We start from the raw sequence: 17991 nt of genomic DNA, 5'->3' as shown, positions 1-17991 counted from the left end.
TACTTTCTTTCAAACGGTGTCAATGGAAATATTGTTCTCGAAATGTTGAAATAACTCAAATGAAGGCGAATTTGACCGCCACGTGCAATTCTGGAATATTCCAGCGACATGATGAATAGGAACAGAAATTTGACGTACAAATCTGTCTTTTTTAATGCTACTCGACACAACTGTCGATACTAGAGCACTTCATTAACTTCTGAAAAACTTACAGAACAACTTTCTGAAATTAATATGTAAGCTGGGGCTTCAAAGGAAAAAGGAAAAGTGAGTTATTCGACGCTGGCTTGTCTTGATGATTTATTCTTACAAGGAAATTTTCAAGTGACTTAACAAATGGCAAATAGAGAAGATTGTGGTAAAAAATGTCAAATTTCTAGTGCAAATGTCAAATGGTACCTGACACACTCAATATTACCAAGACTTGATTTAAAATATGAGTGCTGGGATTGAAGAAATCCTCTACTGATTTGAGGAGTATTCCCAATCGATAAAACCCGTCGTTCATGCTGCCATGGAAACACGAACAACCTCGGAAGAATGTGAAACGAAGAAGAATATTGCCTTTTATCTAAATGAAAATGATCCTCTCTACTGTTTTCATTGAAATGTATTACTGATTTTTCTCCTTTTAGAAGAAACGACAGTTATACCGAATGATGTAAGTATGTATACACGACGTAGAAAAGGATTGTATTTTTCTCCAAACTGAATTGGATAAGCATTAGATCAATACACATTTTGTAATATTTTTGAAAATTTTAAAGCGATTGGAATTGAAAAAGGAATATGATAAAGTAAATTACCAAAGGAAGAAAGGGAGGAAGAGAATATCTACAATGAAATCTTCTTGTAAGTTTTCCATATTTTTTTGATGATGTAGAAGTAGAAAGCAAACAGCATTTTTTCCAAAAATGTATATCCATACTGTCCAATCTAATGAAGATTTTGAATGAAATTTCAGATATCCTTTCTCAATGGCTATCGTTTGTATTTTTCGACTGGAGACGTAAAGGATTTATATAAGCCTGAGGTGTTTAAATGAACATCACATTAGTCAGTTTCGATTGTTGGGTATATATCATTTGCAAAAAAAGCAGGGTTTTTGGTAAAACAGATTCTGTTTTGAACTTAATTAAAACAAGATAATAATGATATAGATAATGCACCAAAAACTAAAAAATTATTCGAAAGATCCTGTGTTGCAGTCATTACACCACTCTCCTATTCCTACGGAATAGATTAGATAAAAAAGTAATAAAATCATTGGGCGTAACGTAACTTGGGTAAATATGTAAATACCCAACAATTCTGTTAATTTTTATGTTATTTATACCGTGGATTGCTGAGAAGAGTGATGTGATGATTGCTACCTAGGACTTTCCGAATAATTTTTCAGTTTGCAGTACTTCATCTACACCATTATCTTTTTTTTTTTTCAATAAAACCTTTCAATTTCATTTTTTTCTACTCATTGCATTTCCAAGTTTTTAGTTTCTAATTTTGTAACTATATTCTTCTCATTCTTAGTTTTCGAGATATACCCTGTCAAATTTTGTAAGATGTCATTTTCTTTTTTCCATGGCAATAAACGATATTTTTCCATATTCCATTGTAAAATTTCTTCTGTTGATTTTGGCGTCTTATCAGAGTTTGTTTGATTTCTATAAATTTATTTTTGGCTGGCCTGAGACAGGTATTTCCAACCGGTAATATATTCTGAGTTGTCTGGACATCAGAATTTTCACAGGAGATTGAAATCACTTTCAGTTCTCAAAAATGAAATAATTTATTTAAATAAATGAAATATATCATTGAAAATTGAACAATACCTATCACTAATGAAAGAATAAAATAATTCATTAAAACCAAAAAACAATATCAAATTCAATAAAAACTAAAAAGAGAAATTCTGTAAGATTCCAGATGCTGAACTCTACGTAAAAGTAGTAACCTCATTAAGATAGGATCATATCGCTTCTCCTGTAGAACAGCAAATTAGGAACTCGCGTTCCCTGGGGTTTCAGTACGTCTTCTTTTTGCACGGTCTTATCCGAAAAATCGTCGTACCTAATCCAGCAATAATTGTAGCCGACGTGAAAGGCATCGGTCACGTAGTGTCCAATGTTGGCATTTTTGCCTTCGTGGTAAACGACGGCGAATAGCTTGTATTCTCTCTCTCTTGGAGACTGTATTTCCGACAATATCAAAGTCGAATCAAACTTCAAATTGAATTCAAAATCAAAAGTCTTGGTAATCTTCGTGCAACGGTCGTTGCATGATTTGAAAAACTTCAGATGCAAAATAAGGATAACGGGAAGTTTGCAGAGCGTAATTTGCTCCTAAGCTTCGACCTTCTCGTTTGTTTTCGACGATGTCACTCCCTCTAAAATGTTTTTGGAGACAGCGCTTCTCTGACGGTCTTCACTTTCTCAATGTTGAGGGCAGGGTGAGGAAAGGCTGGGTATTCTCGGTAATGTGGTCCACGTTGCGATGAATGCTCGACTTTAGTTGCTCTCCGAAGATGTCACTTATCGGTGTATTGGTGAAGTCGATCCTTCTGGTTGGATGTCCTTCATTTTTCGATCCTATTATATTCCATACATTATTTGAATCATTGCTGAAAGCAGAGTCAACGAGAGGTTTTTCATCTTTGATATAATATTCAACCAACTCATTCAGCTCAAACATTGCATCATTGAGTCCATTCAAAAGAAAACCTAGAAACTCTTCTGCATCTTGTTGTCTACCATCGATCCAGTCAGTTCGCATGTTATGCAACATTTTATAAATCCATGTCAAACCGAATGGGATGCCAGTGTTGATTGAAACTTTTTGGTCATTCTTGGAATTTTTATCTACTCTCCCGTCTTTCGTCGAAAAGTAGGAAGGTAGGTGAACAAACTGTTCCACAAAACGGCACATTCCAAATATAACTGGTGTAGACGTCATTCTCTGGTTCGAAGAGATGTTTTTACTCAGACTGTTTAGTAAGTTGTAGAGTGGTGGACATGCGATCAGGGCTTGCAAAATAGAGTTGACATAACAGTGATTGTTTTGATTGAGCAGACCCCTTGGCTGCAAGTTCCCTGTCCTACCGTCGATCATATATGTAGATAGAAGCATGCCCATCCTATAACAGTCTGGAACTACAAACTGGTGGGACCTTCTGGAGAGTTTGAAGGGGCATGAGGGAAGATTGTCGTTGAACACGGTTTCGGCATCCTGGTCAGTAGCGATTTCGTCAAAATTGTTGACGGGCGAATGATGGAAGATCATAGTGTGCGGGAAGTTGGCAAAAGGTGGAGATTCGGCTGTTTGTTGAATCACTATACATTTTTCTGGATTTGAACATTTTTTTTCTTCTGCATGTATCCTTTTATGATGTTGAAACTGCTAGTGTTGAGTTTGCCTGTTAAGTCTTCTTCTACAATTTTTTTAGAACTGAAGTCTGATTTACTCTCATTAACGTTTGGATAATTTTTAACAGAAGAAGCTGGGGAGATATCCGTAGTATCAGACCAGTTCAGTGGGCTAAAGAAAATTTCATCAAGACTATAAGAAGGAGAAATGGTGCCAAGGATTGATGCAGTATTTCCTCTCTGAATTGCAATGCTGATTCATTGATCTTGCTCTAGAATCTGTAATTAGTTTTCGACCTATATCTCTGAAAAAATCGGAAGCAAAGGAACCAAAGCTACCAAATATTTCAGTGGCAATTGGATAGAAAATTATCGATATTCTAGACAAATATATTTCCGCTATTTCATTTTCTCGGCATATTCAGCGGCCTCACCAGATGTTTGCGAAATTGAATTGAGATGAGAGCGAGCCAAGGTATCAACACAGGTGAAGTCCCAAACCAAAGGTTTTCCATGTCTCCAAGGAATGAGAGACATTCCATCAGGACGTTTTCCATCATCTTGGCTAATTCCAAGAGGTTCAATTACAGAAGGGATAATGGCTGTTGACAATGCTCGTTTAATTATGTCATTCACTGCATAATGTTGGGAGAAGCGACCTGCACTAAATTTACAACTGAGGCCATGAGTACCATTTTCATCAACAACGAAACCGTACCGACATTGGTGATTAACCCAAATCAAACATCCCAAACGAATACCTATTGAAATTCTGAAACTTTCGTCGTCTAATAATGTTCCTAACGAAGCAACGGGAAGTGCTTTGAGCCAGGCGCCAGATTCCTTAGTTGTTATAGCTTTGAGGCGAGCTGGATCTGTAAGGGAGTCCTTAGTTGCAGCCATGAGATCTGTAGATAACATCTGCAATAAAGGAAGATCCCAAGATTTTTGAGAGCCCTTGTTATCAGGTATTGGTACATTTGATTTTTCCATCCATATTTTTTCAGCTTCCAAATAAAATTAATCATCAATATCAAAGAAGAATTTTGGTAAAATAGAATGAATCAGATGCTTTACACTATTGAAGGAGGAGAGAAAAGCTGGTGAAGCAAGTGAAGATGATTGTCGGATGCCAATACCACTTGGATTCACTGGAAGCGAAGCTTGGATCCATGATTCGTTTTTGAAGTTATTATTTGTTATTTGTTCCAAGATTCTTCGAAGTGCTGAATCGAATTGTGCTAATTCTTTTCGACATCGCCATGTAGGGTTACTCTTTAGGGTATATATTAATTTAGGAATTGCTAAAGAATGCTTGAGTAAAAAGTATCCAATGTGAGCAGGAAGGCTCTTGATATGTGAGGCCATCAAATTTAGGGAAGTTGTTTTTCGACTTAAACATTCAGCCAAAGATTCTACTGAAAGTGGTGCACCAAGTAGAGTCAATTCGTGCCTATTAATTGTTCTTATTCCAGGAGTTGAAATTTTTCTATTACAGATGCATCTTGTGAATTTAAAAATAATATTTCACATTTTTCAAAATTCAATTTTAATCCAATTTCTTCAGAGGACGATAATATATTTTTTAACTGACTGAAAACTATATCCGGGTGACCACCTATAGACCCATGATCCAAGTACCAACAGTTGAAATCAGTTCGAATTGATTTCGTCAGACGATCGATGGATAAAGCAGAAAAGTGCAGGACCCAGGGGATCTCCTTGTTGAACTCCTCTTTCCGACATGATGACATTGTCTTCAAAATTCAAAAAAGTTGGCTTTTGATAACACTGACTGATGAAGTGGAAAAGATAAGGTGTTAGATCCATTATTCTTTCTAAAAATAATCGTCGTGAATCAGAGTATTTTGTTGGAGTGTTTCGATGAATTTATAAAGTTAAATGCAGTGCATTTCTTCAATGTCCCCCCTTTTATTTTTTGAACTGGTCAACTCAAAAAATTGAAATTTGGGATGATGAAATTAATGCATGAATACTTTATTTCGAAGTGAAATCGACAGATGAAACTTCAAAGATGGGAAAAAAATTAAACGCTAAGGGGGGTTTCGTATCACATCTTTTTGAAGCTGATAACTTGTCATTTTTTCCTTCAATGGCCTAAAGGCATTATCATGTACAGATTCCCAACAGCAGGTAGTGTTTTTGTAGCAACTGTCCCAACGGAGTAGAAATGGTCGATGAATTTGCTCACATAGGTTATCATATCCAGAAATCGCTGTGACAAAGGATACATAAGGGAGTTGAACTTGGAGGAAGAGAACATTCCCAATCCTCATCTCAGGTATCTTCCGCATTTTGCTGTAGAAAATCCCAACAAGCCTAGAAAAAAATCAGGCTGGTCTTTGATACTGTAGCGAAGTCAAGAGCTCTAACGATGCTCTTCTGTCTGGTGCAGATTTGTTGCAGTCATTGATCGCAATTTTATGCGACAAAGGCGATTCGGTTTCTGTGGAGAATTTCGATATTCTAAAATGAGGCTGAGATTATTCGGCATCAAGGTCGTAAAAACAAAAAAATTTACTGAAAAACTAACAAATTTATTCAGAGATAAGCAACATGCAGGTATAACTTGATTCGAAAATTGCTACAGGGAGGGGGATTGTAAAACTCGAGCTGTAAAACTCCGACCAATTATGGTAGAATTCAGTTGCTTGGCAGACCTAAACATTATTTTCTTCAATAAAAGTGTCAGTAAATGTATAGTCTATCCATTCCCAATTGGATCGGCAATAAAAATAAGAGTACAGCCATAAACATTTCTTGCCTGTGACCCCTAGTCGCCCAGATAGTTAGTAAACGTGCTATTAAATGTAGTTGAGGAGTAAAGGCTCGGCTAGCTGGACTGGCTGAATACTAATTTTTTGTCCGTTTCACAACATTTCCTCATCAGTGCCGTGTGTTCGTGGGGTTAGGTGAGGTAGTGAGTGGTTTTGCAAACCGATTTTTGAAAACTTTTTCTAAGGATCAATTACCCTAACACCAAACTGATATTTTTGCACTCGACGCGCGTGCTAACAATGTTAGCATCTTCAAGAGAAGCAAATTGATGCTGAATCTAAAGATAAGGGTTAACTGTTTATATACCTGGAGTTTTTTGGTCCGATGTGGACTTTGTTTGATAAATGATGATTATACTAATTGATTTTTCGGTAATTGACTAGTGGAACCACTACCTGCAAATTAATTTGTCAACAATTAAAAAGCGGAAATACCCGGAAGGATTCCAATGAAGAAGGTATGACTGGCGACCATAAAACAACGTAATTTCAAAAAAGAGTATATTATTGATTCGATGTGTGAAACACGTGGTTATATTCTCTTACGTTTGCCTCCATACACTTGTGTGTTCAATCCAATTGAAATGGTTTGGACCACAATGAAAGAAAGGTTGCGGAAATGTAATCAGTCACCGACTTTGTTTGTAGTGCTTGACTATAAGGCGAGTGAGGACTGAAGTAGGTAAAAGAAGAGAACAAATATTATGTGCAAAGTTCCATAAATCCGATCGTTATTCAACCCGATGATGATTCCACCTTATCCGAATATAGCGAAGAAGAATTTTGATTTTTCTAGCAATTTTGTTGACCTCTATTATTTTGTAAATATATGTTTGACGATAATTCGGTGTGATTGTTTGTGTTTTCCTTGTATTTTAGAGTTTTCGACTCGGAAATCAACTACCTTAAATTTCATGATTACCCATGGTGGAAAAATTCAGTTGAGATACCTTTTTCATGGGGTGATCAATTGCTATGATTTTAAGAATAAGTAACTGAAAAACTACCACTGAAAAATAATATGCCGACGCCAATGTCGAGGCGGGAATTCCTTATTCTCTGTGCTGTTCCAATTGGTATTAGAAATACTATAGCAGTAGTTCTGTAGCGTGTAGTAGTTTTCACGTTCATTCATATCGATTATATTGTGTTATACATTTTTTAATAAAAATGTCATTTCTTTCTTCAATGCTGCTTTGTTTTCAATAAAAATGACAAATTGAAATGTTGGACGTTTCATTTTATGTGGTGTCATAAATAAACACACATTATTCTTTGGTCAATATCGAAGTGATGCTTCTACATCTACTGATTAGTTTAGCTTCCCAAGGTATTGTTAACATTTTCAAATAGAACAAATGGATTTGAAAAATTCACGCGACGTATTGAATAAGTATATGTGATCGACTAATAAGAAATGAAATCAAACTTTGTTCTCAGCGGAAGTTCAGGGAAGAATGATGGGAAAATAATTGAAATTGAAATCACAGAAGTTGAAATTAAATGTGATTTATAATAAAAATCATCTAGTAATCTCAATTTCATCTAAGAATTAAACCAGCGGGAAGACAATATAACATGAAATGATAACTAATAACGATGTTATATGAAATAATGAATATATGAAGATGATCACACTTTTGCATACACAAAAATGTAAGAACTACACGGTCGGTTGGATCGGACGAAAATTTCCTATTTTGAGAAACTAGAATGCCTTTTTTCAGATCGATAATATCGGTGTTTATTTTTTTGAATTATTCGCCATGAAATAGAATTGCCGGATTTTGGCTCTACCGCCTTCATTTCGAATGATATGAAAAGAGTCATGAGAATTTTCAATACTGTTTCATATGGGTTGAAACATGATATTTATATCATGTTTTAGTTTACTAATTTGCAATGGTATGTTTCAATTCACCGTCCACATAACGTTTTAAATACGGATATCTATTATTTTTCATCGACTTTTGTAGTTAGCTATGTATTGAAAAAAATTTGCGGAAACAATTTTCATGATAAAAGGTTTTTTGGGGAAAAAATGATACACAATTTACTGAATTGTATTGTCATAAGAACTAAATGTAGGTATCCAACCAATATCAGAATAATCTGTTAGCAGAAAGGGGGTCAAACTTCAATTACTAAATTCGAGCCAAACAAACTAATAGGGCATACTTAATAAAACTTTTTAAATACATGTGCTTCCCGGCTTATGTCTCCGAAAAAACATTATCAATATTTGTGTATTTCTCAGAAGATAGAAATCGATATCTTAGAATTCCAAGAAATATCAAGTCCTCACATATTTTGAAGATGTGCAAGTAGAGGTGAACGCTCATGCATTCAAGGGATTTTGTATAAAAATATTTGTATTCAACATTCCTGATATTAGATCTCTTCAATTGCTCAAGCAATGAATTGTGAAGTTTCACAGCACATAATTCAAATGATCTATGAAACTGTGTAGTTCGATGTCATGACATAGATAATTTGTTTTTCCCCCATGAAAATTTCATCATCGAGGAGAAGAATTAGTCACAAATGACAGAAATTCTGGGTGATAATCTGTTGAGCATTCCCAAGGTGATTGAAACGTAGGATGGAGAAAAGCAAAACTTCACCACCTCTAATGTTAGAGTGTGATTTTGAGTGAGCCAAGAAGCGGAAGGTTAGTTTGAAGGTGGTTGACAATGTTTCGTGGTGTATTTCATCAGTTTGTACTTCCATTGTCTAATATAATAAAAATTGATTTAAAATCCCTGAAAAAAAACTAAGGAGATCAACCGAAAATAACAATTTCATTGAACAAAAACTGTAGAAGTAACATACAAGCAACAACCAAAAAAAAAATTAAAAATAGAAATATTTATAAAAGTTGTAAATTAAAAAAATATTATTAACAAAAATGAAAGATAAAAATTAAAAGGAAGATAAAAATTAAAAAATTCCAAACCAAGTTATGTCATGACGTTTCGATTGTTAGGATCCACAATCGTCTTCGGGTGATAACTGGACTTATTCCTCCGAGATCCACTTCATTGGTTTTAGCGGGAGATGGCCGTTTGGCGGGAGTTGGTCGTTTTTCTCTTGATTAGAGGTTTCCATATGTTACGTATCTCTACGCTAGCTTGACTGAATGCGTTGTTGGACAACATATACGAGGCTTCTTTAAATATTCTCCTGAACCAGTGTTCTTCTTTGTGATTGAATTCAGCTTGAGCCCACTTGATGTTGTGTTTGCTCCCAAAATTCAATACACAAACTTCATAAAAATTATCAACATGTCTTACCTCACAGAAATATTGAAAAAGTAAAATTAACGAGAAGAGTAAGAGGCAGAAAAAATCATTAATATTAGTAGATTAATATAAGTAAAACTTTCCATATATCAATCATGTAAAATGAATCCGAAATTGATCAAAACACAACACGCGATGGATATCAAATAAAAATGTAACAGGTAAATGTGACATTTCTTGGAAAGGATTATGAGTATTTCACATATTAGAACCTGGCAAGGTACCTATTAGTGAGACGGATAGTGCCAGTGAGATATTAGCATAAATATATAGTTGAACTGTAATAAAGGACAGTTTCAGTATATTTTCATAAGAATTGGTAAAGCGGCAAACAACATGCAGCAAAGGGAAGAGAAACAATTATCCAGAAAGTTAATGATTTGAAACAGTATATTGCTTTCATGTATCCAGTGCTGAGAGATTTAACAATTCTACCTCTCATGTTATCTCCAGCACAAATAACTGAGCATAGAGTGACAACATTCGCATATGATTTGGTACCTGATTATCTGAGAACAAAACTTGAACCACTAGCAGAAACCAAAATGATGCAATTAGAAATCAAAGCATTAGGTCTACAGTATGATAATGCACAGAAACAAATAGCCACATATCAGAAGGTTGTCATTCACGTATGGAATATTGTTAACAAAGCAAGGGAAGAATGGGAAGTTGAATTTTGTTGAGCATTTCCCCTAGATGGAGCTTCAAGTGTTGCCGATACCCATCTCATGGTTGCTGCTGTAGGTATGCGCAACGGCCTCGAGATGGGACCCAATCCAAATGAACAACCCACCCTACTGCAGGTGGAATGATAGTAGCTCCACCAGGAAAACAGGGTGCCCACCAGGCCAAGGACAGCTATCAAAACAAATATAAAAAGTGCGGATCGAAAGTAGCTATTTAAAAGTTTCATGAGTTATAGTTAAATAAGTTATATTTATAAATATAATTTTCCAGTTCATCCATTTTAAGGGATGAACTACATCGCCAAGCTATGGAAGAAATCGATCGAGCAGCGATTAATGATTCTCTGATGTCATGGAGTACCGGCTTCCGAGTCTTTCCACCGTTTGCTTCCCACATGGGAGAAAAATGATAGTGGATGATAAGTTGAGTAAAAAGTGTCATTGCAAAAGTACTCTACTACTCATCTCTCTCATCTCTCATCAGTATTGTCTTCAACTTGTTGATATATAACCCTCTTTCCTTTTGTCATCTGCTACTGTAAAGCTGTCAAATTTGACTTTTTTTTTCAAACATCCATTAGGTGTGTAAATAACATTAAACCAAAATAACTATAACAATTCACAACAGAACATCATAACATTTATTGATTCATCTCAATAATTTTATACACTTAATGATAGCACGGGGTTATACAGATAACCCCGTGCTATCATTTTGTCCTTAAACATCTGACTGAGACAGTTTCACTTCTTTCGTTTGGTGAATCGGTGCCCCGTCAAGCTGATACCACAAATTTCGTCCAAAACTTAGAGACAGATCATTCAAAATTTCAGACAACTGAATTTCTGTACATGTCTGCGTTCAAATTTTCTGTAAAAATATATGGTCCAATTATTCGGTTATGTAATAACACACACCACACATATGTCTTGAATGAATATTGGTCACGGCATTCTATTATAAAATTCGACGTGAAAGTGTTATAAGAGTAGGTACACTTCCGTTTTGCTGATTACCCGAAGATACTTCCGAAGTTTTCTTCCCAACTAGTCAGCAAAGACTATCATCCGAGGCTTATCTCATTAATGATAAAATACTATACAGTACTTCTTACGATATGTCGAGATGAAAAGTAATCAAAATAATGAAAAATAAAATAGAAATGTACAATAAAATTAAACCAATACAGTGAATTTTTCTTGACAATAATTTGCAGATCTTACTAATCACTACAGAGATCAATAATCGGAAAACAAAAATCCCGTTCAACCCGAGTTGAATACTTTTGTAGAATCTGTATAGGTTAAACAGTAATCGTAGTTTACCTATCAAATACGACACCAACCCATAAAAAAAAGTACATCAACAAAAAGTTAAAATCATGAATCTCCAATTCTATTTCAAGAGACTTGAATAACAATCCGAAATATAAGTAATATAGTCTAATTGGAAATTTGTTAATTCCAAATTGAAGAAAATTCACGATAACTACCAGTTCGTTTAAGGAATTTAAGAATACAGTGTGTCAATTTGAAAACTTCCCACCCTCAATATCTCCCTTCCAGTACATAATATGAAAAAATGGTCAGACAGGTCAACTTTATTTGCAAGGGGGACACTCTGAATGAATATTTTCAACCCTCGGGGTTCAACCCCCTTGGAGGGGTGGATGTTACCCTCAGAATTTCAAATGGAAAGGGGGGTCAAGTGGCACATCATTTTGAAGGGCATTCAATTCTCTTGCCAATGATACCTTTTTCATTAGTTTTTGATGAGCAGTTTTTGAACAATAACGTTCCAAACGAACGGTGATTAGAAGTGAATAAGAATAAATGATTAAAACTCGCCCGCACTAGATGTTTGGTATTCAGGTTGGTATTCAAAACAAATGATTGTAATGGACTATTGGAAAAGGTGAGCATCGTACTAGGTAGCATCGTTCCAACCCTTGAGTAATATTCGAATTCGTGGATGTGAGAGGAATGTAGAACTACTTAGTTAACGAAATACGCATCGAGTGCAAACAAAAAATACTAAATTGCAAAAAACAAATTTCAACCATCTTGTTACGCTTTATCTGATAATATGTTCAAAGTGTTGTCCATTCTGCTCTAAACAGTAATACAGTCTGTTTTCGAACTCCTCTCGAACATTTTGGAAAACTTCACCACTAATTGACCGGCATGCTGCTGTAATTCGTCCTTTGAGGTCATCCATATCAGTGGGCTGTGTTTTATAAACGACAGATTTGAGATATCCCCAAAGAAAAAATCTAATGGAGTCAAATCCGGTGATCTCGGTGGCCACTCAATTGATCCCCTTCTGCCAATCCATCTCTCCCGGAATCGCTCGTTCAACCATTGTCGGACGGGGCGAAAATAATGAGGTGGCGCACCGTCCTGTTGGAAATGTAACAAATCTTCCTGCAACAGTAAATTACCGTGTGCATCAATTTGAGTTTCGAGCTCGTGAGTTATAAGTGGATCGATAGGTGCTTGAAGCATATCTAGGTACAGATCACCATTCAAGTTTTCTTCAAAAAATAAAGGTCCGATAATGGCATTTCCAAGAATACCAGCCCAAACATTAACTTTTTGTGGGTGTTGTGTATGTCCTTCTCGAAAATTGTGAGGGTTTTCGTCACTCCAATAGCGACAATTTTGCCTATTAACATTGCCATTCAGGAAAAATGAACATTCATCACTGAAACAGATATTGAACAGAAGATTAGGTAAAGCATTGATTCGAAGAGTCATGATTTCACAGAATTCTATTCTTCTGTCATAATCATCCTCATGGAGCTCGTGGAGAATCTGCATTTTATATGGATGAAATTTGTGCATTTTCAGTGCTTTCCTTACAGTCTCGTGTGACATTCCCGTCTGTTCTGCTACTGATCGTAAGGAGCTAGTCGGCTCTGCAGCAAATGTTCCCAACACCTCAATTTGAGCATCCTCATTCAGTACTCTGGGGTTATTCCTTTTTTTATTCTTCACCGAACCAGTTTCGGAAAACTTTGTCACCAAATCAAGCACATACCGGTGACTTATATTAAGATTTGGATTTCTTTCATTAAAAAGAGATGCCGCCCTTCGTGCGCACTTGCCCACCTCTCCATAAATAAAAATTATTTCAATTCGGTCTTGGATAGTGTAAACCATTCTTACAATTTATACACTTTCTAAGGTATCGCTGATCAGCTCAACAAATGAAACTGAAATGATAGTACTACCAAATGGCTTGAATGCGATGAACACCTTTTTTGCTCAAAAAACGATACTTTTTATAGCAGAAGTAACAAAAAAGGGATAAGAGTTTTAAATCCGATAATAAACCCAAATGAAAGTCACCGAAATCAGATAACTAATTAATGTAAATTTTTTGAGGCTTGTCTAATTTTACCCCTGATGGAAAGTTGAAAAGCTGACCCGTCATCACAAGTTTTACTTATAAGAGAGTCAATAAATTGTATTTCTTTGCATACTAACTTGATAACCAGGCATTTTAGTATAGGCCAATTCTAATTACTTCTATTAGTTTAGAACTACATTTTCGGATACTGCTGATCGGAAAATAATAAATGAGGGCACCGTCGGCAAGCGAATTGAATGCCCTTCAAAATGATGTGCCACTTGACCCCCCTTTCCATTTGAAATTCTGAGGGTAACATCCACCCCTCCTAGGGGGTTGAACCCCGAGGGTTGAAAATATTCATTCAGAGTGTCCCCCTTGCAAATAAAGTTGACCTGTCTGACCATTTTTTCATATTATGTACTGGAAGGGAGATATTGAGGGTGGGAAGTTTTCAAATTGACACACTGTATGTAGGAGACCAAATTGAGCTGTGAATACTCGATTGAAGATTGTATGTTTCCATTGATGTCAATGAATTATTCTGAGATGATGAACAAAATAAGCCGAGGTCATGCAAAATTCAGAATAATGAGAATTCTAGATTCGTTACTATGGATAAATAGAATCGATTCTAAGGGCCGGTTCCATAACACAACACAAAAAAAAAATATTTTTTGAATGTTTCCTACACTAAATCAGTCAATTTCTACTAATTTTGGGGTGATAAAAACGAAAATAACAATGAAAAATTTTTATTAGCTCTGGTTTTTGAGATACACACTACTTAATCTTAAAGAGTAGTTATACTATACGTGAAAAGTGAAAGTACATAAAACAATATTGTTATGTTTCTTTTAGAATATTTTAAGTACAAAATTAATGAAAAAAACATTATTCTTAGTGTTTTGACAAATAAAAGAAGTTTGTACCACCAAATTTCAATTAAGTCCATCCGATTCATTGTAAGATCGCTGTCGTTTAGCTTGTCTTTTATAAAACACTTCTGGAGTATCCTTACACACAGACCAGCAGTAGTCTGCAAGCATTGCTTCATTCCAACGGCCTTGATATCTCTGTTCCATTAAGGCAATGTCTTGATGGAATCTTTCTCCATGTTCGTCACTCACAGCTCCACAGTTTTGTGGGAAGAAATTAAGATGAGAGTGAAGAAAATGAATTTTTAAGGACATGTTGCATCCAAGTTGGTGGTAAGCTTGAAGAAGCTCTTTAACCAATGCTGTGAAGTTATCATCTCTTTTGTTACCTGAAAACCCATGTACAACCCCCTTAAAGGCTTCCCAGGCTCTTTTTTCATTTCCTGTTAAAATCATGTCAAAAGCATCGATATAATTGATGTTAAAGTCTCCTTTAAGAGCTGAAGTTGTCTTTATGCTTAAAGTCGGTTTCATAATGGATTTTTAAAGGCTCCTTTATGCTAAAGCGTCGATTTCGCGACTTTTGCTCGCAAAAGGAGGCCTTTTGTCAACATAACCTCCAATAAATTTCAGTTCCTTCTGAACATTGAAATGAATTATCGTCGATTTGAGTTGATTTCTTCAGATGAAGATGAGGACGAAAATTATTTGGATTTGAGGAAAGTGAAGGTCTACAGGAAAAGGAGATTATACCTGACTACATATAGTGAGAATGAATATTATGATAGGTTTCGCCTAAGAAAAAATACAGTTGTTTCATTATTGGAGCAAATAGAAAACGTTCTTGCACCTCGTACCAATAGGTATGTCACCATTTACATCCATGATATATGATATATTGTTCAAGGATGATTTGATATAATATATCATCTATACCATTTTCATATTTGAAATTTTCAGGGGAGGAGCTATTAAACCGATGCAACAGCTGCTATTAACGCTCCGATTTTTTGCAACGGGAAACTTCCTAATAACTGCGGGAGATTTCATGGGAATTTCACAAACTTCCGCATGTAGGATAGTAAAAAAGGTGGCATGTGCTATAGCAGGTCTAAAGAAAAGGTACATAAACATGAGATCTACCAGGGAAGAGATGGAAAATGATGCTCAAAAATTTTATAGGATAGCAAGATTCCCCAGAGTTATAGGTGCCATCGATTGAACACTGGTTAGAATAGATTCTGTCGGAGATGCCGACGCTGAAATATTCAGGTCTTGCAAAAACTTCTTCGCACTCAATATTCAAACTGTTAGCGATGCAAACCTGAGAATAAAGGACATTGTCGCTCATTGGCCAGGCTCGGCTCATGACCAAACTATTTTTAACAATAGTATTTAGAAGAATGAGTTCGAGCGTCACGAGTATGAGCCATATATTTTGATAGGAGACAGCGGTTATCATCTTGAACCATACTTGATGACTAAGTTGCGCAAGGTTATGAATGAGGCAGAAAATTCATACAATGAATCTATAATCAGAACAAGAAATGTTGTGGAGAGACAATATGGTGTGTGGAAAAAACGATTCCCAGTTCTGAGTTTCGGAATGCGCCTCAAACTTAACACCATTCTGGCCGTCATTATAGCAACAGCGGTTTTACATAATATGGCTATTGATTGGAGCGATGAACCTCTACCTGAGTGGCTTGTCCAAGAAGACATTGAAGTTGAAGAAGAACAAGAAGAAGAAGGAGGAGACCAAGATGACGAAAATGTATTGAACGGAGGCAGAAACATGCAAAGGCTTATAATAAACAATCATTTTGCAAATTTGTGAAGAGATAATTCATATTGAAATTGTACATAGAAAAAATAAAGTTTCATGAAGAATCATTTTTGAAACATTTACTGAATTTGTTTTCGTAACAGCTCGAGTTTTAACAATTCAATTTCAATATTATTTTTCTCCTTCTCCAACTCGTGTATCTCCTGCTCCCTGACATCTTTATTTTTTTTCAATTCCAGTTCGTCCTTCATGGTTTCTGCCATGACTTCGTAATAATTTTCTTTCGCATCTCCTAATGAACTCTGCATAACATGTCGCAGCAGTTTATAAGGATTATAATCCGCCCAGTTGGTAACTTTATCTGAAGCAACCTTCAAATAAATAAATGCTCAACTTGTTCAAGAGCAAGTTTATTTTAACTTACGTTTCTGGAACAACCAGAGAGATTCTTTTTTCCTGTCAGCACATTTTTTGATGGGGGTTTTTGATGGCACGACGGTTTCGCAATTTGCACCTACAATTAATCTCATTGATTTTATTTTAAGAAAATTTGCATCAATATACTAACTTCTTCAGATGGCAGTTTCTCTGCAAGTACCACCTGCAATTTAAAAATCATTGATTAAGCATTCTTTATGAAATAGTCAAACTATAAACATTTAAAACCAATAAAATACATACTCCCATTTCTTCAATAAGCAATGGCGGTTCAATAAGAGAGACATCTGAATCTTTTCTCAGATCTTCATCCATTTTCTCCATAATTATTTCATTTGCCTGAAAAATAAAAAATAAAATAAAAAAAAATTTCATAAATATATTCAAAGATGTTTCAATAATTACTCACATTGTCATCGTCGTTTGGGTTTGTGAGACCTACAACCGTTTTTGCATTCACAATTTTTAGAATCATGTCCAAAACTGGGTCGTCCATCTTCGGTATGAAGAATCCACCACCCGTGCCCTTCTCATATTTTTTTTCTTTCGCCACTTGTTTCCTCGTTTTTGTTTTGAGGTTGTCATACTTTGACTTCAGTTGGTCGACACCTCTGAATTCTAAAGTGTTGGTGTTGAATAAAGCGCAAATCCGTACCCATGCCATTTCCTGCAATTATATCTAATGTTACATAAAATACTCAGATAAGAACAGTCACATTCTTTACAAACTGGAATGAACTCACCTTCGCAGTATTTGAAACCTTGTTTGTTTCTTTGTTCTCTATGAACTTCCTCTCTTCATAGATTTTCTCCACTAACCGCAGCTCCTCTTCCTTACTGAAGGGCGATGCCTTTTTTTTCTTGCAACTGCTTGAAGCCATCAACACGAAAAGAAACAAAGTACTAAAAAATCCAGAGGCAGCGAAGCGCGAAAACGAACCAAAACAACACATTTAACCCCACTTTATATACGCTCAGTGATGCCAACTATCATTCAATGCAAGAAAACCGCACTCTCAGTAAAGGCGACTTCACATTCGATTATGGAACACCTGGGACATTTAAAGCCGACTTTTGAGAAAAGGCGCCTTTTGGTAAAGTGTGCTTTTGACCGATATTATGGAACCGGGCCTTAGCTTCATAAATGAAAAGAACGTATTAAACTATTCATGAGAAAAGCCACGTACAAGTTTTGCTTCAAAAATTCAATCCGCAAAATACATAGAAAATATCAAATTGTCTTGTCTCACAGAAATATTGAAAAATTGTAATTCCGGGGTGAGTGAAAGGTAGAAAAAATCATTGATATAAAAAGAAACCATTGTAACTAAATTTTTCCATATATCAATCATATAAAGTGAACCCAAAATTAATCAAAACCTAACA

The 17991-nt window shown here is 35.6% G+C and overlaps 2 protein-coding genes, 1 long non-coding RNA gene and 1 pseudogene across 3 annotated transcripts in view; 1 reads left to right on the top strand and 3 right to left on the bottom strand.

Moving 5' to 3' along the window:
* The window catches only part of LOC111513686 (uncharacterized), a 436986-nt gene that overhangs the window by 269233 nt on the left and 149762 nt on the right, over window positions 1-17991 (bottom strand). The gene's annotated exons all lie outside the window — the stretch shown is intronic.
* LOC141483744 (uncharacterized) lies at window positions 30-7378 on the top strand. The gene is made up of 3 exons (XR_012466261.1): window positions 30-661; window positions 768-852; window positions 3491-7378. It is a non-coding gene; the product is annotated as an uncharacterized lncRNA (long non-coding RNA).
* Window positions 1921-3498, bottom strand: LOC141483743 (ubiquitin carboxyl-terminal hydrolase 10-like; annotated as a pseudogene).
* Window positions 16254-17840, bottom strand: LOC111508910 (uncharacterized). The gene is made up of 5 exons (XM_074178543.1): window positions 17349-17840; window positions 17015-17272; window positions 16849-16944; window positions 16736-16768; window positions 16254-16681 (listed from the first exon to the last, which is right to left on the bottom strand). Exons 1-5 carry the CDS (start codon window positions 17556-17558, stop codon window positions 16583-16585), a joined length of 696 nt encoding a protein of 231 aa, XP_074034644.1. The 5' UTR covers window positions 17559-17840; the 3' UTR covers window positions 16254-16582.

The sequence above is a fragment of the Leptinotarsa decemlineata genome, unplaced genomic scaffold (genome assembly GCF_025532065.1).
Source record: "Leptinotarsa decemlineata unplaced genomic scaffold, Ldec_3_MD MMD2_tig00004067_RagTag_RagTag, whole genome shotgun sequence".
In the NCBI taxonomy this organism is placed as follows: domain Eukaryota; kingdom Metazoa; phylum Arthropoda; class Insecta; order Coleoptera; family Chrysomelidae; genus Leptinotarsa; species Leptinotarsa decemlineata.
Note: the sequence above shows the minus strand (reverse complement) of the source record. Positions and strands in the feature narration are given on the sequence as shown.

Excerpts from the sequence above, each read along its gene's own strand:
- LOC111508910 (XM_074178543.1), bottom strand. The coding sequence starts at position 17,558 with ATGTGTTGTTTTGGTTCGTTTTCGCGCTTCGCTGCCTCTGGATTTTTT. Across the intron at positions 17,273-17,348 it reads AGGTTTCAAATACTGCGAAG|GAAATGGCATGGGTACGGAT; the intron begins GTGAGTTCATTC and ends ATATAATTGCAG. Across the intron at positions 16,682-16,735 it reads AGAAACTGCCATCTGAAGAA|GTGCAAATTGCGAAACCGTC; the intron begins GTTAGTATATTG and ends GATTAATTGTAG.